Genomic DNA, 20655 nt, shown 5'->3' with positions numbered 1-20655 from the left:
CACCCAAATCATTTCACATTTCGGATCTCCGTCAATTTCCTTCGATACTATTGCACTTCTTATCGCTGTAAACACGCCTCCCCCTTCACTGTCCAGTCTGTCTCTGCGGTATACATTCCAATCTGAGTTTAGGATTTCATTACTGTATGTAAGTATGTGTGAATGATGTGTGTTTGTCTTTCGTGATGAAGGCTGTGGCTGAGAGATTTATGTGAGTGTCTTTTAATTGTGCCTGTCTGCATCATAATGTATTTCTTTTACAATAAGTGAAATTTATCTTTTCCTACATTGTAGAAATGCAAGAGAATGTTATGCTTGCAGACAATGATGCTACACAAGTAACAGCTAAAGGTAACATACACATCCCATCTGCAGCCTGTGGTGCCATCTACATAACACTGAAAAACACTTCGTACATAGAAAATCTCAGAACCTACCTCATTTCAGTGACATAGGTTGTGGTCAACAACCACAAAAGTCAAATTGACTGCAAACAGTGTTGGCAACTACAAACAATGGAAAGTCCAGATTGGATTATCAACAATATTATGGAAAGTATAGATTGCTACTCACTATAAAGATGAGGCATTGAGGTGCAGAGAGGAACAATGAAAAGAGTGTTGCACATTGAGGTTTTGGTGAAAGTCTTCTTCAGAAAGGAAAACACACAGATATTCACACAAGCAAGCACACCTCACAAACACATGACCTCTGTACCTGGCCACTCTGGCCAGAATGTAACAGTGCTGCTTCAAATGGAAGCTGCATGCAAGAGTGGGGCAAGGAATCATGTATTTGCAATTGTATACAATTATCAGGTGAACCTATGTAATTAATACCATGCTTCTGCAATATTGGTGTCTTAATAATGAGGTCATGTGGGAGACGACCCATTCCCGAGAATTATCTTCCATTTCCTGCACATGTTGAGGGATGGGTTTCCCTGTGCGCATGCAAATATACTACTATTTGACAGACTGAAATTTATTTCTCTTATTACAGCAGTGTAAAACAGTCATTTTTTTCTTTTTTGCTAAAGGCAAATGTAGGTACTATAATATGTGATTTTGTTGGAAAACTTGAGTACACTGTATAGTTTCAATACAGAATTACAATTGCTAACCTGTTCACCTATCCTGACACAGCTGAAGGTTGTGCAGCCATCAGGTGATGTCCATTTCTGACCCTCAGGGAACTGATTTCCTTCACTCATGCAGTACTGTTGTTCACAGTGACCACAGCATTGTCCAGACTCAGGAGCAGGTTCCACGTATCGCCACCCCTGTCACAAGATAAGATGTCAATATTTATTTTTGAGAGTTGAATGAGACTTGGAAATAGCACATGAATAAATGTAAAAGCACTGAACAAAGTCCTATATAAAACAAGCAATCGGCTTTCATGAGAAATTGTCCTAAACATCCAGGATGTACATATAAAATATAACCTACTAATATGGAAACTTCATAATGTACATACACAACAAAAGGTAATAATTTAACAAAAAAGGATGAGAATAACTGTGGCAAAAATATATGAGAATTGTTTGTATGAGTCAGTATCATGAGTGACAAGAGATGTGTTAGAGCTATAGCATCCCACAAATATGGAGATAATTAGAGCATGAATAGTTTTATGTTTGAGATAGAGGAATGAAGCAACTGTTGTCCTGTTTAAGCATACATACATTCATCAGAAGTGGTTTAAGCCATTTTAAATAAGCATTGCCAGAAATGTAATTGACCCCACTCCATCCAAATATAATCTAGAGCCTTAAAAATGTGACATCTTATTCCAAATTTCATGGAAGCTCTCCTGCAAGACTTGCAAGACTAGCAGTCCTGGAAGAAAGGATATTGCAGAGACATTCTTAGCCACAGCCTGGGGAACATCTCGAGAATGAAATTTTCAATCTGTGGTGGTGTCTGTGCTGACATAGAACTTCCTGGCAGATTAAAACTGTGTGCTGGACCAAGACTCGGGCTCAGGAACTTTGCCTTTCATGGGCAAAAGCTCTACTGACTGAGCTACCCAAGCATGACTCTGACCCATCCTCACAGCTTTTCTTGTACCAGCACTTCATCTTATACCTTCCAAACTACACAGAAGCTTTCCTGCGAAACTAGCAAGACTAGTACTCTTGGAATAATAGTGATGTTTTATATAACATAAGTGAAAATAAAACTGGAGGAAAACAGATGTTTGGAAGTAATATGCTTCATAATACAAACCAAGAGAGTAAAAGCAACAAATAATTATTTATAGCTGCAAAATCAAAAAAGTGTAAAAAACAGTTTAACTCAAACATTCAAATGTCTCACAATTTACTCTGTAGCCCTGGTCACCAGCAAACACAAAATGTTTTGGAAAGTAACAGTACTGGCAATTTCAATTTGAAAAGTTCATAAAACATGCACCGAATTTTTATTGGAAGAGACAGATGTTTGGGTGTCATACACTTCACAAAACAGTTCAAGAGCATAACAATAACTTATCTAAGAACTTTATTACTGCAAATTCACAAATTGTGAACAGCTCAAATAAAATTTTCAAGTATCCCATATATTTCAAAGCACTCTTCACAACAGTGCATTGTGCCCTCCTGAGGAATTCTCAATGCGCTTGTACAAGGACATAACACAATGTACGTGTTTTGGTGGCTATTTTTTCCTCTATGAAACAATATGAGTGAAATTAATCAATAATACATTTAATCAACAAAATTCCATTATAGAGTGTCATTTCCTATTCCCAATTATGATTAAACAAAAATACATTGATTTAATGTTTTGTATGTGAGACACTAATCTGTTTAGAATTTCTTCTATTTGACTTTCACAGGTCCACATTCTATCAACTGAAAAATGGCTTCTGCTTAGTCCACATTTTGTCCATTTGCATGTTCAGAAGAAATGTTTGTAATGTGAACTGTAACTAGCCACACAAAGATGGCTGACAATACTAATAAACCATACTTGAATCTGGTACACTGTATGTGATCTCTCAGGTCATCTCAGGTTGACAGATTACTGGTGTACTTTTTGGTTCTTAGCTGAGTTATTGTTTCCATTCTTCTGCATGATATTTTGACAACTGGTCCATATTGTTGACCTGGTGTCACTATTTCTAGCTGATTTTTACTCTCGGCATCCACTAGGTCCTTTGATGCTGCCCTATCAACAGTGTTAAAAAGGAACAGGTACTCAGGTCGACAAACTGAATGGCCTTTTCAACGCCATCTAATCAATTAATGGTAGACTCCTGTGGAAATGTGGTACCCATTGTATTACATTCTTGTCAAGAGAAATACAAAGTTTTCTTTCAAATTAGTGACACATCCAACTAACAATCACTGCCTGTGCATGAAACGAAATATGTGGTCTTCAGCAAAGAGACTGGTTTGATGCAGCGCTCCATGTTAGTCTATCCTGAGCAGGCCTCTTTATCTCTGAATAACTACAGCAACCTACATCCATTTGGATTTGGTTACTGCATTTATTCCTATGCGTTCCTCTGCAGATTTTGTACCCCACACTTCCGTTCATAACTGAGCACGCTATTCCTTGAAGCCTTTGAATGTGTCCTATCAACCGATCCCTTCTTTTAGTCACATTGTGTCATAAATCTCTGCATTCCCCAATGTGATTCAGCAACTCTCATTGGTTATTCAGTCCACCCATCTAATCTTTAGCATCCTGCTATAGCACGCTTTTCTTCAGTAGGAGCATATTTCAAAAGCTTCTATGTAAGGTGCTTATCTGTACAAGTCTATACTCCAGACAAATACAATTCAGAAAATGTTATCTTACATTTAAATTTATATTAGATGTTAATAAATTTCTTTTTTTTTCATTAGTGTTTTTCTTGCTGTAGCCAGTCTAAATCTTGTATGCTCTCTACTTCAGCTGGCATCAGCTATTTTGCTGCTCAAATAGCAAAACTCATCTGCTACTGTAAGTCTCTAATTTCCTAGCCTAATTTCCTCAGCAACTACATTCAATTAACTTTACTTCACTTTTGCGGATGCTTACTTTACAATATATATTACAGACACTTCAACTGCTCTTCCAAGTGCTTCCCTTTCTCTGACAAAATTACAGCATTATCACCAAAACACAAAGTCTTTATTTCTGCTCCCTGAACTTTTAATTCAATTTACAAATTTCTCCTTGATATCCTTTACTGCTTGCTCAAAGTACAGATTGGATAACATTGAGAATATGCTACAATCCTGCCACACTCCCATCTTAACCTGCTTCCCTCTCATGTCTTTAATCTCTTGTAACTGCAATACAGTTTCTTGTATGTACTTTGTAATTAATCTTCCACTCCCTCTATTTTACCCCTGCTAGCCTCAAAATTTCAGACAGTCAAACTGTAAAATTTTTCTTTAAATCTATAAACATTAGTTTGCCTTTCTTCAATAGGGTCAGTATTGTCTTGCTTGTTCCTGCAATTCTCAAACCCCAAACTGATCACCCCCTAGGTCTGCTGCAATCAGTTTTCCCATCCTTCTGTAAATGGGATGGATAAAAAAATCTACTGACCAAACAGTGGCAGAAGAACACACATATAAATGTATTGAAATCATCATGCTTTCAGAACCAGTGGCTCCTTCTTCACTCTTCTCCTACAAACTGAGATTGGCCCAAGTTCTTAACATCCCCCAACCTTCACCATTGCCTCCCAAAGCAGTGATAACTCATGATCATAAGAACCAGTCACAACAGTACAGTGTTCTCAACCTCTCATCTAAGGCACTCTCCCCTCCTGAGTTATCTGTATTATTCAATGGTCTCACTGTCAGCCCTAATCCTGCATTCAATCAATGTTAACTGGAAATATCGCTTTGTAACTCAATCCAAAAACCTTTCCAACAGCAAATCTGATGTCGAATCCTGCCTTGAACAGTTCTGACAATGATCCCAACTTGATTCCCCACCACTATCTCAAAATCATCCCCTACAAGCCTTCCAAGAATCCCTAACATCCAGTATTGCTTCACAACACTTCCTCAACTTCCTACAACATGACCCTAACCTGTCATCTGCAAAACATGAAGAAGGAACCACTGGCTCCAAAAGACTACAAAGTTCAGTACCTCTAAATATAAGTTCTCCTGCCACCACTTGGTGAGTAGATTTTTTATCCATCCAGTCACATTACATTTTTGGAACCTGATTATTTTTGTTAATTTACTGAACTGATGGTTTGAGAGTACTCGCAACTGTCAGCACCTACCTTCTTTGGAACCGGTGTTATTAGATTCTTCTTGAAGTCTGAGGGTAATTTGCCAACCTCATGTATCTTGTACATCAGATGGAATAGTTTTTTCATAGCTGCTTTCCCCAGGGATTTCAATAATTGTTAGGGAATTTTGTCTGTTCCAAGGACCTTGTTCCCACATAGATCTTTTAGTGCCCTGTCAAATTGTTCTGACAGTATCATCCTCATTAACTTCCTGTTTTCTTTCTATAATATTGCCTCCATGCTCATTTCTGTTGTATAGTCTTTTTATAAACATGTTTCACCTTTCAGCTTTCCCTTCTTTGCTTAGTACTGGCTCCCCATATGAACTCTTGATATTCATACATCCGCTTCTGTTTTCTCCAATGGTTTCTTTAATTTTCCTGTAGCCTACATCTACCATTCCCCTGTTTATATCTACTTTTAGAGCCTTCTCTTTGAGATCCAGCCATTTTGCATTTTATGTCAATCTCATTTTTAGATGTCTGTATTCCCTTCAGTTGATGTATTTTTATATTTCTCCTTTTGTGATTAAAGTTAAATACCTGCTGTGTTATCCACGAATTTCTACTAGGCTTTTTCTTTTTACCTATTTTATACTCCGTCGCATTTTTCTTTTATTACATTTATTACTTGCATTGTTTTTTTTACCTTTGTTTATGCATTTTAAGTCATATAAGTGACTTTAGATAGTGAATAACAGTAAATTATACATACCTCAGAGCAGTTCATACATTCCTGCAAATTGACTTTCCGGTAGACGTGGCCAGTCACTTCATTGAAAAAGCAAGTGACACTTTCACACTTGTTGCCAGAAGGAGAAGGGTAGGTTGTGTTAAACTGAAAGAAGATATGGGGGAAAATATAAAATACTGAAAATGTTCACATTCTTATATTACAATTATAAAACATTATCTTACTCTCTAATAATGAATATGGAATATTGTACTGAGTCGATTAAGTGAACTCTGCATGATAACAAGTTTCAGTGTGTAGAACGTGTTTATTTTTAAGTCAAATTTGAAGTGAGTGACTTGATGATCTACTGTTGCCTTACTTAACTGTACAGAAATGTTTACTAGCTGAAATGTATGCAAAGATTCCTTTGATAAATTGCGGTGCCTGATATGAATAATAAAGTGTGAATTTTGATTTCTGACTCACTGAAGCACATTGAAAGTAATAATGTTTGAGCAAAGGGAATTTGAAATTATGCCTGTAACATTACAAGCATATACTGTGAACGATGTCTCTATTTTTCCAGAAATATAGTTTATTACTTTCAACTAGGTACAGCGAATTAACAGATGAATCAAAGGAAGAACATTTTATGTCAAATTAAATAGACTAATCTAAGAAAAAATATAGCTACAGTGGCCACTGCAGTGATCCATCTGACTAACATGTGCCGTCTACCTCTTCAGATGAAATCAAAAGAGGAAGAGAGTTGCTGAAATGTTTGATATGTATGTTACCAGCACATCTTATACACTTATAATGATCTGTTGTGGAGAAACATAACTGTAGATTACTGTGTGTTCCATCATAACTCACTATAAGAATCATCTCATAACACTATTTTAACATTAACCAGTGTTATGGAATACACTACTGGCAGAATTTATCCTCTGCTATGGTACATGTTGCAGCATACCATATGAAAAATGTTGAAAGATCCCTTAATTCAGAAACAATTGTGCCTGAGGGCAGAAATTATCATTATTCCACAGAGAATCCACAAATATTTGGTTCCTCTATGTCCATCTTTGACATAAAGATATGAATAAAGAAAAATAAGGAAAGTAGCCATTCACTTGCAGTTAATTGCTGTGAGGTGCTTTCTAGCTACTGCTCTTTTTCTTGTTCAAGAACAAAAAAGACTGTGCCACACCCAACCAAGAAAACTCAAAAACACACTCACCACAGCCTTTCCTTATTTTTGTTTATTTTTTCCATCCTGGCCTTTATATTGTACATAAAGATTTAAATCACATTGTGTAAGAAACAATACTACCCGCCAGGTTTGCTAATGTGCTGCTTCCCGGACTAGGGTAGGTGCGTTGGCCCTGGACCGAATTTGCCCGACGGATTAATGGTGAGATCTGGTGTACTGGCCAGCCTGGATGTGGTTTTTAGGCAGTTTTCCACATCCCTCTAGGTGAATACTGGGCTTGTCCCCATGTCCTGCCTTATTTACATGACTTGCAACTTTTGAAACACATTCGCACTATTTCATGGTTTACACTAGATGCAGACAGCTGGGGTACACTAATTCTGTCCCAGGGGACTAATTCTGTCCCAGGGGATATGGGGTGGCAGGAGGAAGGGCATCTGGCCACCTCTAAAAATTAACCATGCAATATCCCTACTTAACCCTGCCGACCTTGCATACGATTTGGCACAAAGGAAGTAGCACAAGAAGAAGTTTAAGAGACAATACTAAAGCACGAGGCAGACAGGCAAATGTCTTGCAATTGTTAGAATGTTAATGAACTGAGGGAAATATCAGTTTACTTGATTTTCAATCTGAGAACAAACAGATGTTTTTAAATCCCTTCTCAACTCCGTCAGATGTAGTCACAGCAATTACAGAGTTACAAACTCACAAGAAAATATGTTGCCTACTTATTAAACATTTTCAATTTTGTTACAAGTCCAATGATGGTTATTTCAAGCACACTCACACTGTATACTTCATCCCCTTCTTGACAGCCAATAGGGATTCGCTGTTTGCAACATTGTCCTTCAACATTCTGCACCTCATAAGCAATGTTTGTGTCAGTTGTGTTTTCTTCTGGACAGGCAGTCAGCACTGCGTCTATTTGGAACTGTGGAAGAGAAACAGGTATTAGTGGACTATTAGATTTGCTGGACAATTTGCTATTGCAATACTGCCCAGATATTATTGCTTCCAGGGATATTATGTTTCATGAATTTCATACAACAGAGGAATGAAGCATATGATATTGCAGTGCCAGTGTTAGGCACAGTGGTGAGTACAGCTGTTATGAAATAGCATATTTGCAGTTGTGAATATGGACAAGTATCAGCTGAACAATGGAATGATAACAATGAAAATTTGTGCTGGACAGGAAATCAAACTCAGATCTGCCACTTATCATGAGTCTTACCTTTTGGCTATCCAAGCTTGATTTGCAGCCAGACCTAAACTTCCATTTGTCGTAATTTGGAATAACATGCACGTTTGCATGTCTGAAGGAACATTGCATCATAGTTCAGAATAACATGCATGCATGTATATCCGAAGGAACATTGCATCATAATTCAGAATAACATTGGCACTGCAATGTCGTATTTATCCGCTGACACTGTGCAAGTGACTTTCAAGTAATATGTCTCCCCTCTATGGAATTACATATAATAGATGTATCAGTAAAGGTTGTAGACACATGGTTGATGACATATGGAAATTTGAGTCTGGACATCAGTTGTGTTTAGATAGCCAAATGGTAAAGTGACTGCTTGTGATAAGCGGGAAGTTCATCCAACATGTTTCCAGTAATATACCAACAAAAAAAGAAGAAAAAAAAGAATTACCTAAGGCCCAAAAATTAATTGATTTCCAGTTTTCTCTCTCTTTTTTTTTGGGTATCCTCTAGACTGACAGGCTTAAAAATACATTGGTTATTACTGACCTGATACACTCTACTGTTCGTAATCAAAGCAAAAGTAAAAGCACCAGCAAAAATAAAATCAATAATATATGAAAGTTTCCCTCTACATCATTTTCTCTGTGGTTGTCCTCTACTATCTCCACACACCAACTCTCACTCTTCATCTTGCTGCCAGTACTACTGACTGCATCTGTGAAGCTGTTGCAGTTTGCATGTTCCTGTTCTTTTCTCCTGGTGCACATTCCCTTTCTTCACCATCACCTCTTACCTGTTCTCTTCACCAACTGAGACTGCACTGACTCTCTCTCTCTCTCTCTCTCTCTCTCTCTCTCTGTGTGTGTGTGTGTGTGTGTGTGTGTGTGTGTGTGTGTGTGTGTGTGTGTGTGTGTGTGTGCGCGCGTGATATATATATATATATATATATATATAAAAAAAAACAAAGATGATGTGACTTAGCGAATGAAAGTGCTGGCAGGTCGACAGACACACAAACATACACACAAAATTCAAGCTTTCGCAACAAACTGTTGCCTCATCAGGAAAGAGGGAAGGAGAGGGGAAGACGAAAGGAAGTGGGTTTTAAGGGAGAGGGTAAGGAGTCATTCCAATCCCGGGAGCGGAAAGACTTACCTTAGGGGGAAAAAAGGACAGGTATACACTCGCACACACGCACATATCCATCCACACATACAGACACAAGGACTTTAAGTATGTCTGCTTGTGTCTGTATGTGTGGATGGATATGTGCGTGTGTGCGAGTGTATACCTGTCCTTTTTTCCCCCTAAGGTAAGTCTTTCCGCTCCCGGGATTGGAATGACTCCTTACCCTCTCCCTTAAAACCCACTTCCTTTCGTCTTTCCCTCTCCTTCCCTCTTTCCTGATGAGGCAACAGTTTGTTGCGAAAGCTTGAATTTTGTGTGTATGTTTGTGTTTGTTTGTGTGTCTATCGACCTGCCAGCGCTTTTGTTTGGTAAGTCATCTCATCTTTGTTTTTATATATAATTTTTCCCACGTGGAATGTTTCCTTCCATTATATATATATATATATATATATATATTCTTTCCTTGATGTCACCATGTCACTCATGGTGAAAGGTTGTCAGTTCCTGTTCCTCCAAATGTATCACCATCAAGCAGTGACAGTAATGATGATGAATACAGACAAACAAGTGCAATCATCCACCAGTGACACTGACCCTATATTTACACTGCCATCATCATCTGGAGAACCTCACAAAACTACACAATGTGAACTCAGTGATCCAATTAGGGATTTAGATTTTCCACAGTGTAAAGCCAAAGTCTTGGCCACGTGACTGCAGCTGTGGAATCTCCACTCCGAGACAGAATGTGTGCCTGTGTCTCAGGAGCATTGGAAAAACGTGTCTCATTTCAGTACTGAAGGCAACATTACATTCTACAGTGTCATTGAAGGTTTCTTGGAAGACCTGCACTTTACATACAAGCCAAACAAGTGGACCCTCTTTATACATGGCTCAAAAACAAGCCTGAAGGCAGTCCTGTTGTACAATAGTAATGAAAGACCATCCATCCCTGTTGCATAAGCTGCCTTAGCTAAAGAAAATTATACCATGTTGAAATCAATTAAACAGTGTTAAATAACATAAGCATGAATGGCTGGTATGTGGAGATTTCAGTCACTGCAAAGCTTTTACATTTGCAATGGGGTTACAATAAGTATTGCTGCTATCTACGTGAGTGGAACAGTCACACAAGGAAAAAACACTACATTCAGAGGGAATGACCCCTACAAACAGCTCTGGTGCCTGGGTCAAAAAATGTTGCTGAAGAACCTCTAGTGAATCTGAACAAATTTGTTCTCCCACAATCGCCCATTAAGCTAGGATTCATGACAACATTTGTTGATACACTATGCACTAGAATGAGGCAGCATTTCAGTATCTGTGTAAGAAGTTTCTACAAGTGAACACAGTGAAGCTCAAAAAGTGGTATTCATTGGTCCACAGATATGCCAGCTAATGGGGAACAAACACTTTGAGTCCATTCTAACCCCTGATCTGCTGCATCAGTGGCATTATTATTGTGACATGACAAAGTTGTTCTTGGGAAACAGGAAAGCTGAAAATTACATAGACCTTGTGGATGAACTCATTCATGCTTATAAAGTCACTGGCTGCAACATGGATGGTAACAAGCATTTGATTTACTCCCACTTCGATGTGTTCCCAGAGGACTTTGGTACTTTCAGTAATAAGAACAGCAAATGGTGCCATCAGGACATTTCTCTCATGGAACGGCAATACACAGGATGGTGGGTTATTGCTAAGTAGGCTGATTTCTGCTGGATGCCAGAGAAAAATCCTCAAGACATCATCCACAACAGCAAGGCACTGAAATGGCACAATTATACTAGGTAAGTGCAACTAATGTACATGTCCTATTGATTACAGTAGCAATATATGTGAAATGCAAAGTCCCAGCTAACACGTAACCCAAAGCTAGGAGACAATTTTAATCATGATATCCATGTTCATTGGATCTATGAAGAGCATCTACTTTGGTTTCAGCAAAAAAATTCCCTGTTGACCAGTGTTACCTAGGTTCCTTTGTTCAATACACATTTTAGCATATTTTATACGGATATGTTTTGCCTTCTTTGATACCCCTTGTTTATATTCTACTAGAATGTTCTATCACTGTATTCATTTTCACTTCTTACTCACTCTTTTTTTATACGGATAAAAATCAGTAACATGCATAGTGATATAGCAGAGTCCAGATTATGACAACTAACCAATCCACTTTCAATATTTTGGTTTTAAAACTAAAGACAGTTAGCCACATATTCGTAGTTTCTCACAGGATCAAGACCAGCTACACACCGTTCCATTGAGTTGGAGACAATAGTACTTTGTGCAGTGATCAGCAGATTCCCAGGTGGCAGCCTCTGGAAACAGCTGCCCATTGAACAGACAGCCACTCTGCTTGCATTCTCCACAGCAACGAGCTGGTGAAACAGGTGGTCGATACTCCCAGCCCTGGAAAGATAATGATAGTAATTATAGACAACAGTGATGACTGAGCTGCACACTGCCATCACGGTAATCAGGCTCATGTGTTTGGGAGGAAAAAGGATTATGGATCATGGGGGACAGAGATTTCTATTATACGAAATACGGTAAACTATTCTGACATCTTGGGAAGCCACTATGCAATACTGGTGAACCTACTTCTTTGTCTGGCAACTGTATATTAGTTTTCTTGAGAGTATTCGATCAGTGCTGGCATACTTCTAAATAGCTCTAATGTTGTATTACCAATACATAAACAATACCAATAACTACCACCAAACTAATTTGCATCAAGTTCTTTTCCAACTTGGAAGTTAAAATGTCTGAGAATACTTGTAATATGATGTTGTACCCTTTAAAAAGCTGAATATCTAGTAGGATGACTGGTTTGGCAGTTAACATGGATTGCATACAACTGAATATCATCAAAATCACCAATAAACAACAGTGAATTGCTAGGGACTGGGTAGTGGATTCTGTTACACAAGTGACAGTGCATCCCTACAGAATAGCTAATGGCACAAAAGTATTGACCAGGTTTTTGGAGCACTAGTGTACAAGGTTCACCTCAGCCTTGTCTTTGTGTCTGAGATGTCATAAAATTACCACCACTGCTGAAGAGATAGACACACATGGCTAGAAAGGTTAGACACTACTGGATAAACATTTACATCATCAATGAAAAAGTGTGCCTGTACAAACATGTTCTCTCTTATAATACTACTTTCCTGTGTAATTCTGGTGGAAAAATTACAATAGAACCCAGGTTCTAAGTTAAGCAACATTTCCAAATGGTTTCTTTGATTTGAATTTTATAGAAAATTAATATTAAAATCTTCAAAAACTATTATTTGCTTTTTTGTCTTTTAAGTTGGCATAAAAATGACTCAAATTTTTCTAACAATATTTGAAGCTTTCCAATCACTTGTTTGAATAGATCTGAAAGCAGCAGCAGCTCATAGTTGACAGCTTTGAGGTGCAACCACCCCAAAAGAGCTATTTTTCAATCATCTATCACAGAATTTAAATTATCAGGAAGCATTTTGAGTATTTTCCACATGGATTTAAATAACAATATAATTTTTTTTATTTGTTTGGACTGCTAATTTATGTAATGATATGACCAGTTTCAACTGTGTTTTAGAACATTGCTGGCACAACTGAAACCAGTCATGTCATTACGTAAATTTGGAATCTAGACAAATTGGTATGACAGCACGCACTACCAATGTGTTCCAAAGTGCCGCACTTAAAAATGGGATTTTTCTGGGGCTCATTCCTCATGTTCCATTGGTGATAGAAAGGTAGGGTTATGTGTTGGGCTAGGGACCATCTGTATATCCAACAGAAGGATCATATTATTGCAACTGTCTTACAGTACAGGGTCAATTTTCTAATATTATACACTTCCTCAAGCTTAGGTAAGTGTAGCAAGTCTGTTGGTTCTTTTTGCAGTCTATGGTGTGTCTTAAGGGGCTTATGGAGGCTTCATTTATTTCATGAGCAGTTACTGAGAAAACCAGAAAATAGAATTTTTCACCATTTTTTCACTTTCAGCAGCAGATACCTAAATAACTAACTACAGCAAATTGCTCAAATTTTAACGATATATTCTCTAGATATTTATCAAGTAGTTCTTTATCTGTTATCAAGAAACACTCCAAAAGCATGGTTTTTGGATACCAAAACTGAGAAATGAATTCCAAGATGGCTATGCACAGAATACGGCAGAAATTTTTGTGGTACATTTCTAAGATCCTGATCTCAAATAACCTGAGGTGTAAAATTAGATTTGCGTTATTTCAATGTCACTCCAGCAACCTATCAAAATTTTACTGACTCATAAAGTTCTTTTCATGTAAGTGACATGCCCTGCCATAGAAAGGGAAAGAAGGGAACCAGTGGAAAAATGCTCCTGACAGAGCACAAAAAGAATGAATATGCTCCTGGTTAAAAGATTATTGAGTGAAGAGGGGGTTCCAACTGTCTTATTCTACCTTCATCAGCTCCTTCAAAAAGTTTGTCATGCGAACATATTCACAATTTTTTATGCCTAGAGAAAAGAAGACAGTGTCAGAGGGAAATAGATGGAAAAGTAATAAATATTGGAAGATAGTAGATAGTGGTAATGGTATAGAAGGAGCAAAGGAGACAATGGCAGTGTGTGAGAGAGAGGGACACAGTGGCAGTGGAACATAGTTGGCACTGAAAGAACAGTGCTAGGAAAAGAGTGAAGGAGGCAGTGCAGTGGGAGAGGAATAAAGAGAAGGAGAAAGTGGAAGTGAATGAGACCAGTGATAATGAGAGACAGAGTCTATGATAATGACAGTGTGGAAGAGAGAGCTAGTGAAGTAAACAGAGACAGGCAGTGGGAAGGAATGAATGAGATAGCAGCAGTAAGATAGAGCAAAAGGAAGAATGACAGTAAGAAGAGACAGTAGTAGTAGGATAGAACAGCAGAGACTGCAAATCTGAGAAGGAGATGGTGACAGTGAGAGAGATAGTGACAATGAGGTAGGCTGAATGAGTGAGTGAGAATGGGCAAGTGGGAATGGATGCATGTGAGATTTACACAACGGATTAGTGGGTATGAGCAAGTAGAGATAGGGGAGCTTGTGGGAGTGAGAAGTGAATTATATGTTAAAAAGCGCTGGAATATGTTTGAATGCCAAAATTTTTAAAGGCGCTGAGGAAGGTAGAATGAGGCAGCTGGTACCCCACTATAATAGTCAGTGTGTTTTAAACAGGAGGATATTTGTCGTTTTTTGTGTACTGATTTTGCCAGTTGTTTAAATTTTGCATTGAAAATAAAGATCGCTATTCCACATACTTGAACATATAAAGTCTTGTAAGATATAGTTAATGACAGTCAACTCTTATATAACTGTTAATACTGAGTGATATTTTTCAAACAGGCAGTAGTTAGTGTTAAGGCTGTACCCTGCAGTCAGTTCCATGTAGCAGAGATTTTGTACTGTGACTTCTATGGAGTACAGCTCTTATTGGCTTCTAGAAGGCTCAGCTATCTAAGCTTAATGGAGCTGCACCAAGCCACACAATTTTCACACCTCACTGCTTACAGTGAAGGGGGATCAACACTGTGGCTAAACCTTCACTCTCGACTCTCTCTATCATACTCTGATCTGTCACAAATAAATGTTTCATATTGATGTTTTGATAGTGTGGCATATATTTCTTTTTATTGCTGGCATTGGGATTTCTATGCATTCTAAGTCCATAAATGTTTCAACAAGGTGCACTAGAATAGGTAAAAGTGTCACCACTTAGAATGACTTGAATGGTTGATTAGATGAAATGAAGAGTCCTATTAATTTTGATTACTAACAAGTTCCTTGCTTGATAATGGTGACTTTTTGATAAAATGTGTTAGTTAAGACAATTTTTTTGAGACTTAAGTGAAAGGGACAAAAACATCGGTAGAAGTCTCCAGCACTCAACATCGGTAGAAGTCTCCAGCACTCAAGAATTTGACCACACTGGTAACACATTCACAGCCTTCTGCAATACGGAAACTATTAACCACATCTGGTTAAAAGTAAATTAAAATAAAATAAATGTAAATGAAAAGTTAGACTGTACAAAGATTACTTAAAGACACTATGAAAAAAAGAACATGCTGTGGAAAAGGAACCCCAGGACAAGAAATTTTTTCTTTGCTCTCACATTTAGATGTTTTTTAATTATAAGTAGTGCCTCAGTGTGAAGCTTTATACATAGCATAAAACAGAAAACTACACTGAAGTGCCAATGGAACTATCGTAGGCATGCATATTCAAATACAGAGATATGTAAACAGGCAGAATACAACATTGCAGCAGGCAATGCCTATATAAGACAAGTGTCTGGAGCAGTTGTTAGATCTGTTATTGCTGCTACAATGGCAGGTTATCAAGATTTAGGGGAGTTTGAACGAGGTGTTATAGTCGGCATATGAGCGATAGGAGTCAGCATCCCAGAGGTAGCAATGAAGTGGGGATTTTCCTGTACAACCATTTCACGAGCGTACTGTGATAACAGGAATCTGGTAAAACATCAAATCCTTGCCATTGCTGTGGCCAGGAAAAGATCGTGCAAGAACAGAACCAATGAAGACTCAAGAAAATTGTTCAATGTGACAGAAGTGCAAGCCTTCCACAAACTGCTGCAAATTTCAATGCTGGGCCTTTAACAAGTGTTAGTACGAACTGTTCAACGAAACATCATCGATGTGGGCTTTCGGAGCAGAAAATCCCACTCGTATACCCTTCATGACTGCATGACACACAGCTTTACACCTCAGCTGGGCCTGTCAACACTGACATTGGACTGTTGATGATTGGAAACATGTTACCTGGTCGGATGAGTCTCGTTTAAAATTGTATTGAGCAGATGGACGTATATGGGTATGGAGACAACCTCATGAATCCATGGACCCTGCATGGCAGCAGAGGACTGTTCAAGCTGGTGGAGGCTCTGTAATGGTGTGGGGCATGTGAAGTTGTAGTCATATGGGACGCCTAATATGTCTAGATACGACTCTGTCAGGTCACACATATATAAGCATCCTGTCTGATCATGTCCATTGTGCATTCTGACAAACTTGGGCAATTCCAGCAGGCCAATGCAACATGCCACACATCCAGAATTGATACACAGTGGCTCCAGGAACACTCTTCTGAGTTTAAACACTTCCGCTGGCCACCAGACTGCCCAGACATGAACATTATTGAACGTATCTGGGATGCCTTGCAATGTGCTGCTCAGAAGAGATCTCCACCCCCTCATACTCTTACGGATTTAGGGACAGCCCTGCAGGATTCATGGTGTCAATTTCCTCCAGCACTACTTCAGACATTTGTCAAGTCCATACCATGTTTTGTTGCGGCACTTCTGTGTGCTCATGGAGACCCTACACATTATTAAAGCCTTTGTAACTAAATGGTTAACGTCACTGCCTTCAGTTGGGAGGGACCTGGGTTCAGTTTCTAGTACCTCCGAAGACTTTTTATGAGATAGAGAGGTCTGGAATGGGGTCCACTCAGCTGTGTGAGACCAAATCAGGAGCCGCTTGAATAAAGAAGCAGTGGTTCCACCGGTATTCCATCTACTGGCAACAATAGCTGGAGGGATTGGTGACATGCTGATCACATACTCACAATCACACATCACTCCTAATACTACCTATGCAACAGCTGGGCAATTGGTAAAGTCCTAAGGCCAAATCCATGAGTGATGTTTATGTTTATTATAATTGTTGTAACTACTGTGCCAAACTGAACACTCAGTGTGACGTTCAACTATGCCTATGGACAACCACTTGGTACTTTTTAAATAATGATGTAAGCATTTTAGATTCACTTGATCAACTATATTTTGGTTACATTTAACTTGCAGTTCTCAATTCTGATAGAAGAACATTGTATCTGTGTCCCTTCATCCAAATGTACTGACCTCCTGGCATTGTGTTTGACATTTCTCAACATGTGTCTTCTTTGCTATACCATCCTCTGTTTCCTCACATGATAAGATAACACAAGGATTTCCATCAGGTGAAGGCCACTGTTCTCCAACCTTTGAAAACAGAAAGAAATTGTGAGGTGTTAACAAAAAGCAATTCTATGACATATTATTTGAGATGCAAAGAGCACAGAGGTTTCAACTGATCTACAGAAGTATCCTCTTTATAACTACAGAGCAGCAAAAAATGCACTTTACCGTGGCAGGTAATCCAAAGCTGGATATTAATAATTCTAGGGGTTCTCAATCAGTACTACATGACAGAAAACCAAAATTAAAGTCTCCATGAACAATGATTCTACAGTTATGTCTGCATAACATTCTTAAAACTGTTGATAGCTGTTTTATGAAGCTCAACATGTCTCCTGCTAGTGGTTTTTAAACCATTAGTGCTATTAGCTTGGGCAATGAAACAAAAGATGAGAGGAGTGTATTTTTAAAGGCTACTCACTTGGTAGGTACGTCCTCCCTCTTGGCATGCAATCTTTTCATAGAGAGGGCAGCATTCGCCATACTTTTTCTTCTCTTCTATTACATAATCTTGATCAGTTACAGGTTCAAGACAAGGACTTATATTGCACTCTGGGTGATATGGGCCTGGTGTGCTTCCTATGCACTCACAATATTTGCAAGGGCCATCCTGCCATCGTTCACCAGGCTGAAAGCAGAAACACATCATGAAATATCCACTGAAACAGTAAAACCAAATAGTAATTTAGAAAAAAAACTTTCATCTTTTTCAGAGATAGGCACATGATCAATTTATCCATCAAATATTGGAATTACTTGTGTTAACTTGTTAATACTGATGATGATTATGAAAAGTGTTGAATGCAAGACATATATGAAAGTAAAACATGGCGGCTAGTGTAAAAGTCTATCATGCATCTTGGTAAGAAAAGTGTCAATTTTTCTGGTAAAAAGGAAGTGTGTGTTCAATATAAACATGAAATATCGAAACTGAATGACCGTGTTACTAAATTACAACTTATGATCAGTGAACTGAAAGTGGATATTAGTAAACTTACATTAGAAAAAAATGTTGAAACAGGAAATGACGACAGAAAACTTGACTTATTTGGATAAGTTGACAAAAGATATATGCATAAACAGTTAACAGAGTGTCGGAAATCAAAAAAAGTGTGAAAGCAGCATAAATTTAGTGCACAACAACGTCTGTTATCTACAATAAATTACGAAAACTCCAAAAGTAAACAAAGTGCTCTTGCATCGTCAAGAAGTAATGTGTTTAGTAACTCCTGTAAAATAAATAACAACAGCTACAAGAAAGTTTTAAGTACTGGAAAGCATGCAGGTACAAGACACAAGATTTTATTTCTATCTGGTAGTCCTGGATGACACTGCACTAGTTTACTAAATCAGACACTTCCACCAACATATTTTGTGACGTCTGTTGTCAAACCAAATACACAGTTGAAATATGTTGTTAATAACATTGAAGAAAAGGTAAAGGATTTCAGTAAATTTGAATGTGTTATTGTCCTGCCTGGAACAAATGATGTAGTTTCAGATATCAAGGATTACCAATGCACTGTGAACATGATACTCACAAAATCTATGAACACTAAAGTGATTCTGTGTACAGTGCCCTACAGATACGACAGGGTGGACTGGAATGACAAAATATACAAAATGGATACATTCTTGATGGAATTTGTTGCCCAGTACAGTCACGCTGAGGTACTGGATGTAAATCTCTTTTTAAGGAGGACTGATTATACAAAGCATGGGCTACATTTGGTGCTGAAAGGGAAGGAAAAATTATGCATGAACCTTCATTATTCAGCCATGATTCAGCCCACCGCACCATCACTGATCTCTGTTAACTGCTTGAAACAGGCAGATCGGTCACTCAACGAAACCGTATGCTTACAATATGGGAAAATAACAGAAGACAAAACCAAAAAATTAACAGCAAATATGCATACCATGGAATGAACAAGTGACAAGGAAGGAACACAGAAGACAGTATCACCACAGTATATGAAAATAACAGAAGAAGAAACCAAAAAGTTAACAGTAAATATGCGTTCAGTGGAATGAACAAATGGCAGGGAACCAGCACAGAAGACATCACCATGTAAAAAGACTGAGAAGGAAGCTGTACCAGAGTGGACAGAAGTTAAAAACAACAGGTCACGACAAAGCACCAGGCAGAAGTTAGCATCCAAACAACATATGAAGGATGTTTTATGGCTCAATCCACTGCAGAAGAAAACAACCAAGAAGAAGTCCAGGGCCCCTAGGAGGTGAAAATCAGGTCAGAAACAGAAAGACTAGAGCCTACTCTTCAAAGAAGTAACCAAGCCAGAAACATAACTGTCATAGAACTGAATAATTCTTTAACTATCCTATATCATAATGTACAGGGCTTAACCAGTAAGCTGTATGAGTTAGAGGTCCTTTTGAATGGTTCATTTAAGGAGATTTCTATCTTGTGTATAACTGAACACTGGCTACAAGAACTACAAAAATGTGCAGTTGGGATCTCAGACTTCCAGTTGGTCAGCAGCTTTTGCACGGAAACATACAGAGGGGGAAGTAAGCTGTATGAGTTAGAGGTCCTTTTGAATGGTTCATTTAAGGAGATTTCTATCTTGTGTATAACTGAACACTGGCTACAAGAACTACAAAAATGTGCAGTTGGGATCTCAGACTTCCAGTTGGTCAGCAGCTTTTGCACGGAAACATACAGAGGGGGTGTAACATGTATATATGTAAGAACTGGTATTAAATCAAAGGAAATTAGGCTTAAAAGTGTCTACTGAATTGAAAAAGGAATATTGTTTATGTGAACTAACAGATAGTAAAATTGTAATTACATGTATATATAGGTCCCCATCTGGCAATTTTGTATTATTCTCTGCAAATTTGGAAAATCTTCTGAATTATCTAAACAGACAGTCAAAATACATAATTGTGCTTGGGGATTTCAATATTAATTTCAAGGACAACTGTAAAAAAGGGCAAAAACTTGTTAATCTACTAAAAACATAGAACATGGACATGTGTGTAGAAGATACCATGAGATACAGCTGCAAGAGTGAAAGTACTATAGATACAATATTCATTGGCAAATCAAAATGTGGCTTTAATCTGAGGTATTGGATACAGGTTTCTCTGATCATCAAGCAGTTAAATTGGCTTTCGAGAAATCTCGTGAGAGAAGTGACAACAGGAG

General features: G+C 38.1%; 1 protein-coding gene across 1 annotated transcript in view; it reads right to left on the bottom strand.

Annotated features, from left to right (window-relative positions):
• The window catches only part of LOC124605103 (hemocytin), a 569639-nt gene that overhangs the window by 41889 nt on the left and 507095 nt on the right, over positions 1-20655 (bottom strand). Inside the window, exons 70-75 of the mRNA XM_047136554.1 lie at positions 17905-18111; positions 17388-17507; positions 11748-11903; positions 7932-8075; positions 5965-6087; positions 1124-1282 (exon numbers count right to left, since the gene is read on the bottom strand). Coding sequence (XP_046992510.1) covers positions 1124-1282; positions 5965-6087; positions 7932-8075; positions 11748-11903; positions 17388-17507; positions 17905-18111 — 909 coding nt within the window. The remainder of the gene's footprint in view (positions 1-1123; positions 1283-5964; positions 6088-7931; positions 8076-11747; positions 11904-17387; positions 17508-17904; positions 18112-20655) is intronic.

Source organism: Schistocerca americana, chromosome 3 (genome assembly GCF_021461395.2).
Source record: "Schistocerca americana isolate TAMUIC-IGC-003095 chromosome 3, iqSchAmer2.1, whole genome shotgun sequence".
NCBI lineage: Eukaryota > Metazoa > Arthropoda > Insecta > Orthoptera > Acrididae > Schistocerca > Schistocerca americana.
Note: the sequence above shows the minus strand (reverse complement) of the source record. Positions and strands in the feature narration are given on the sequence as shown.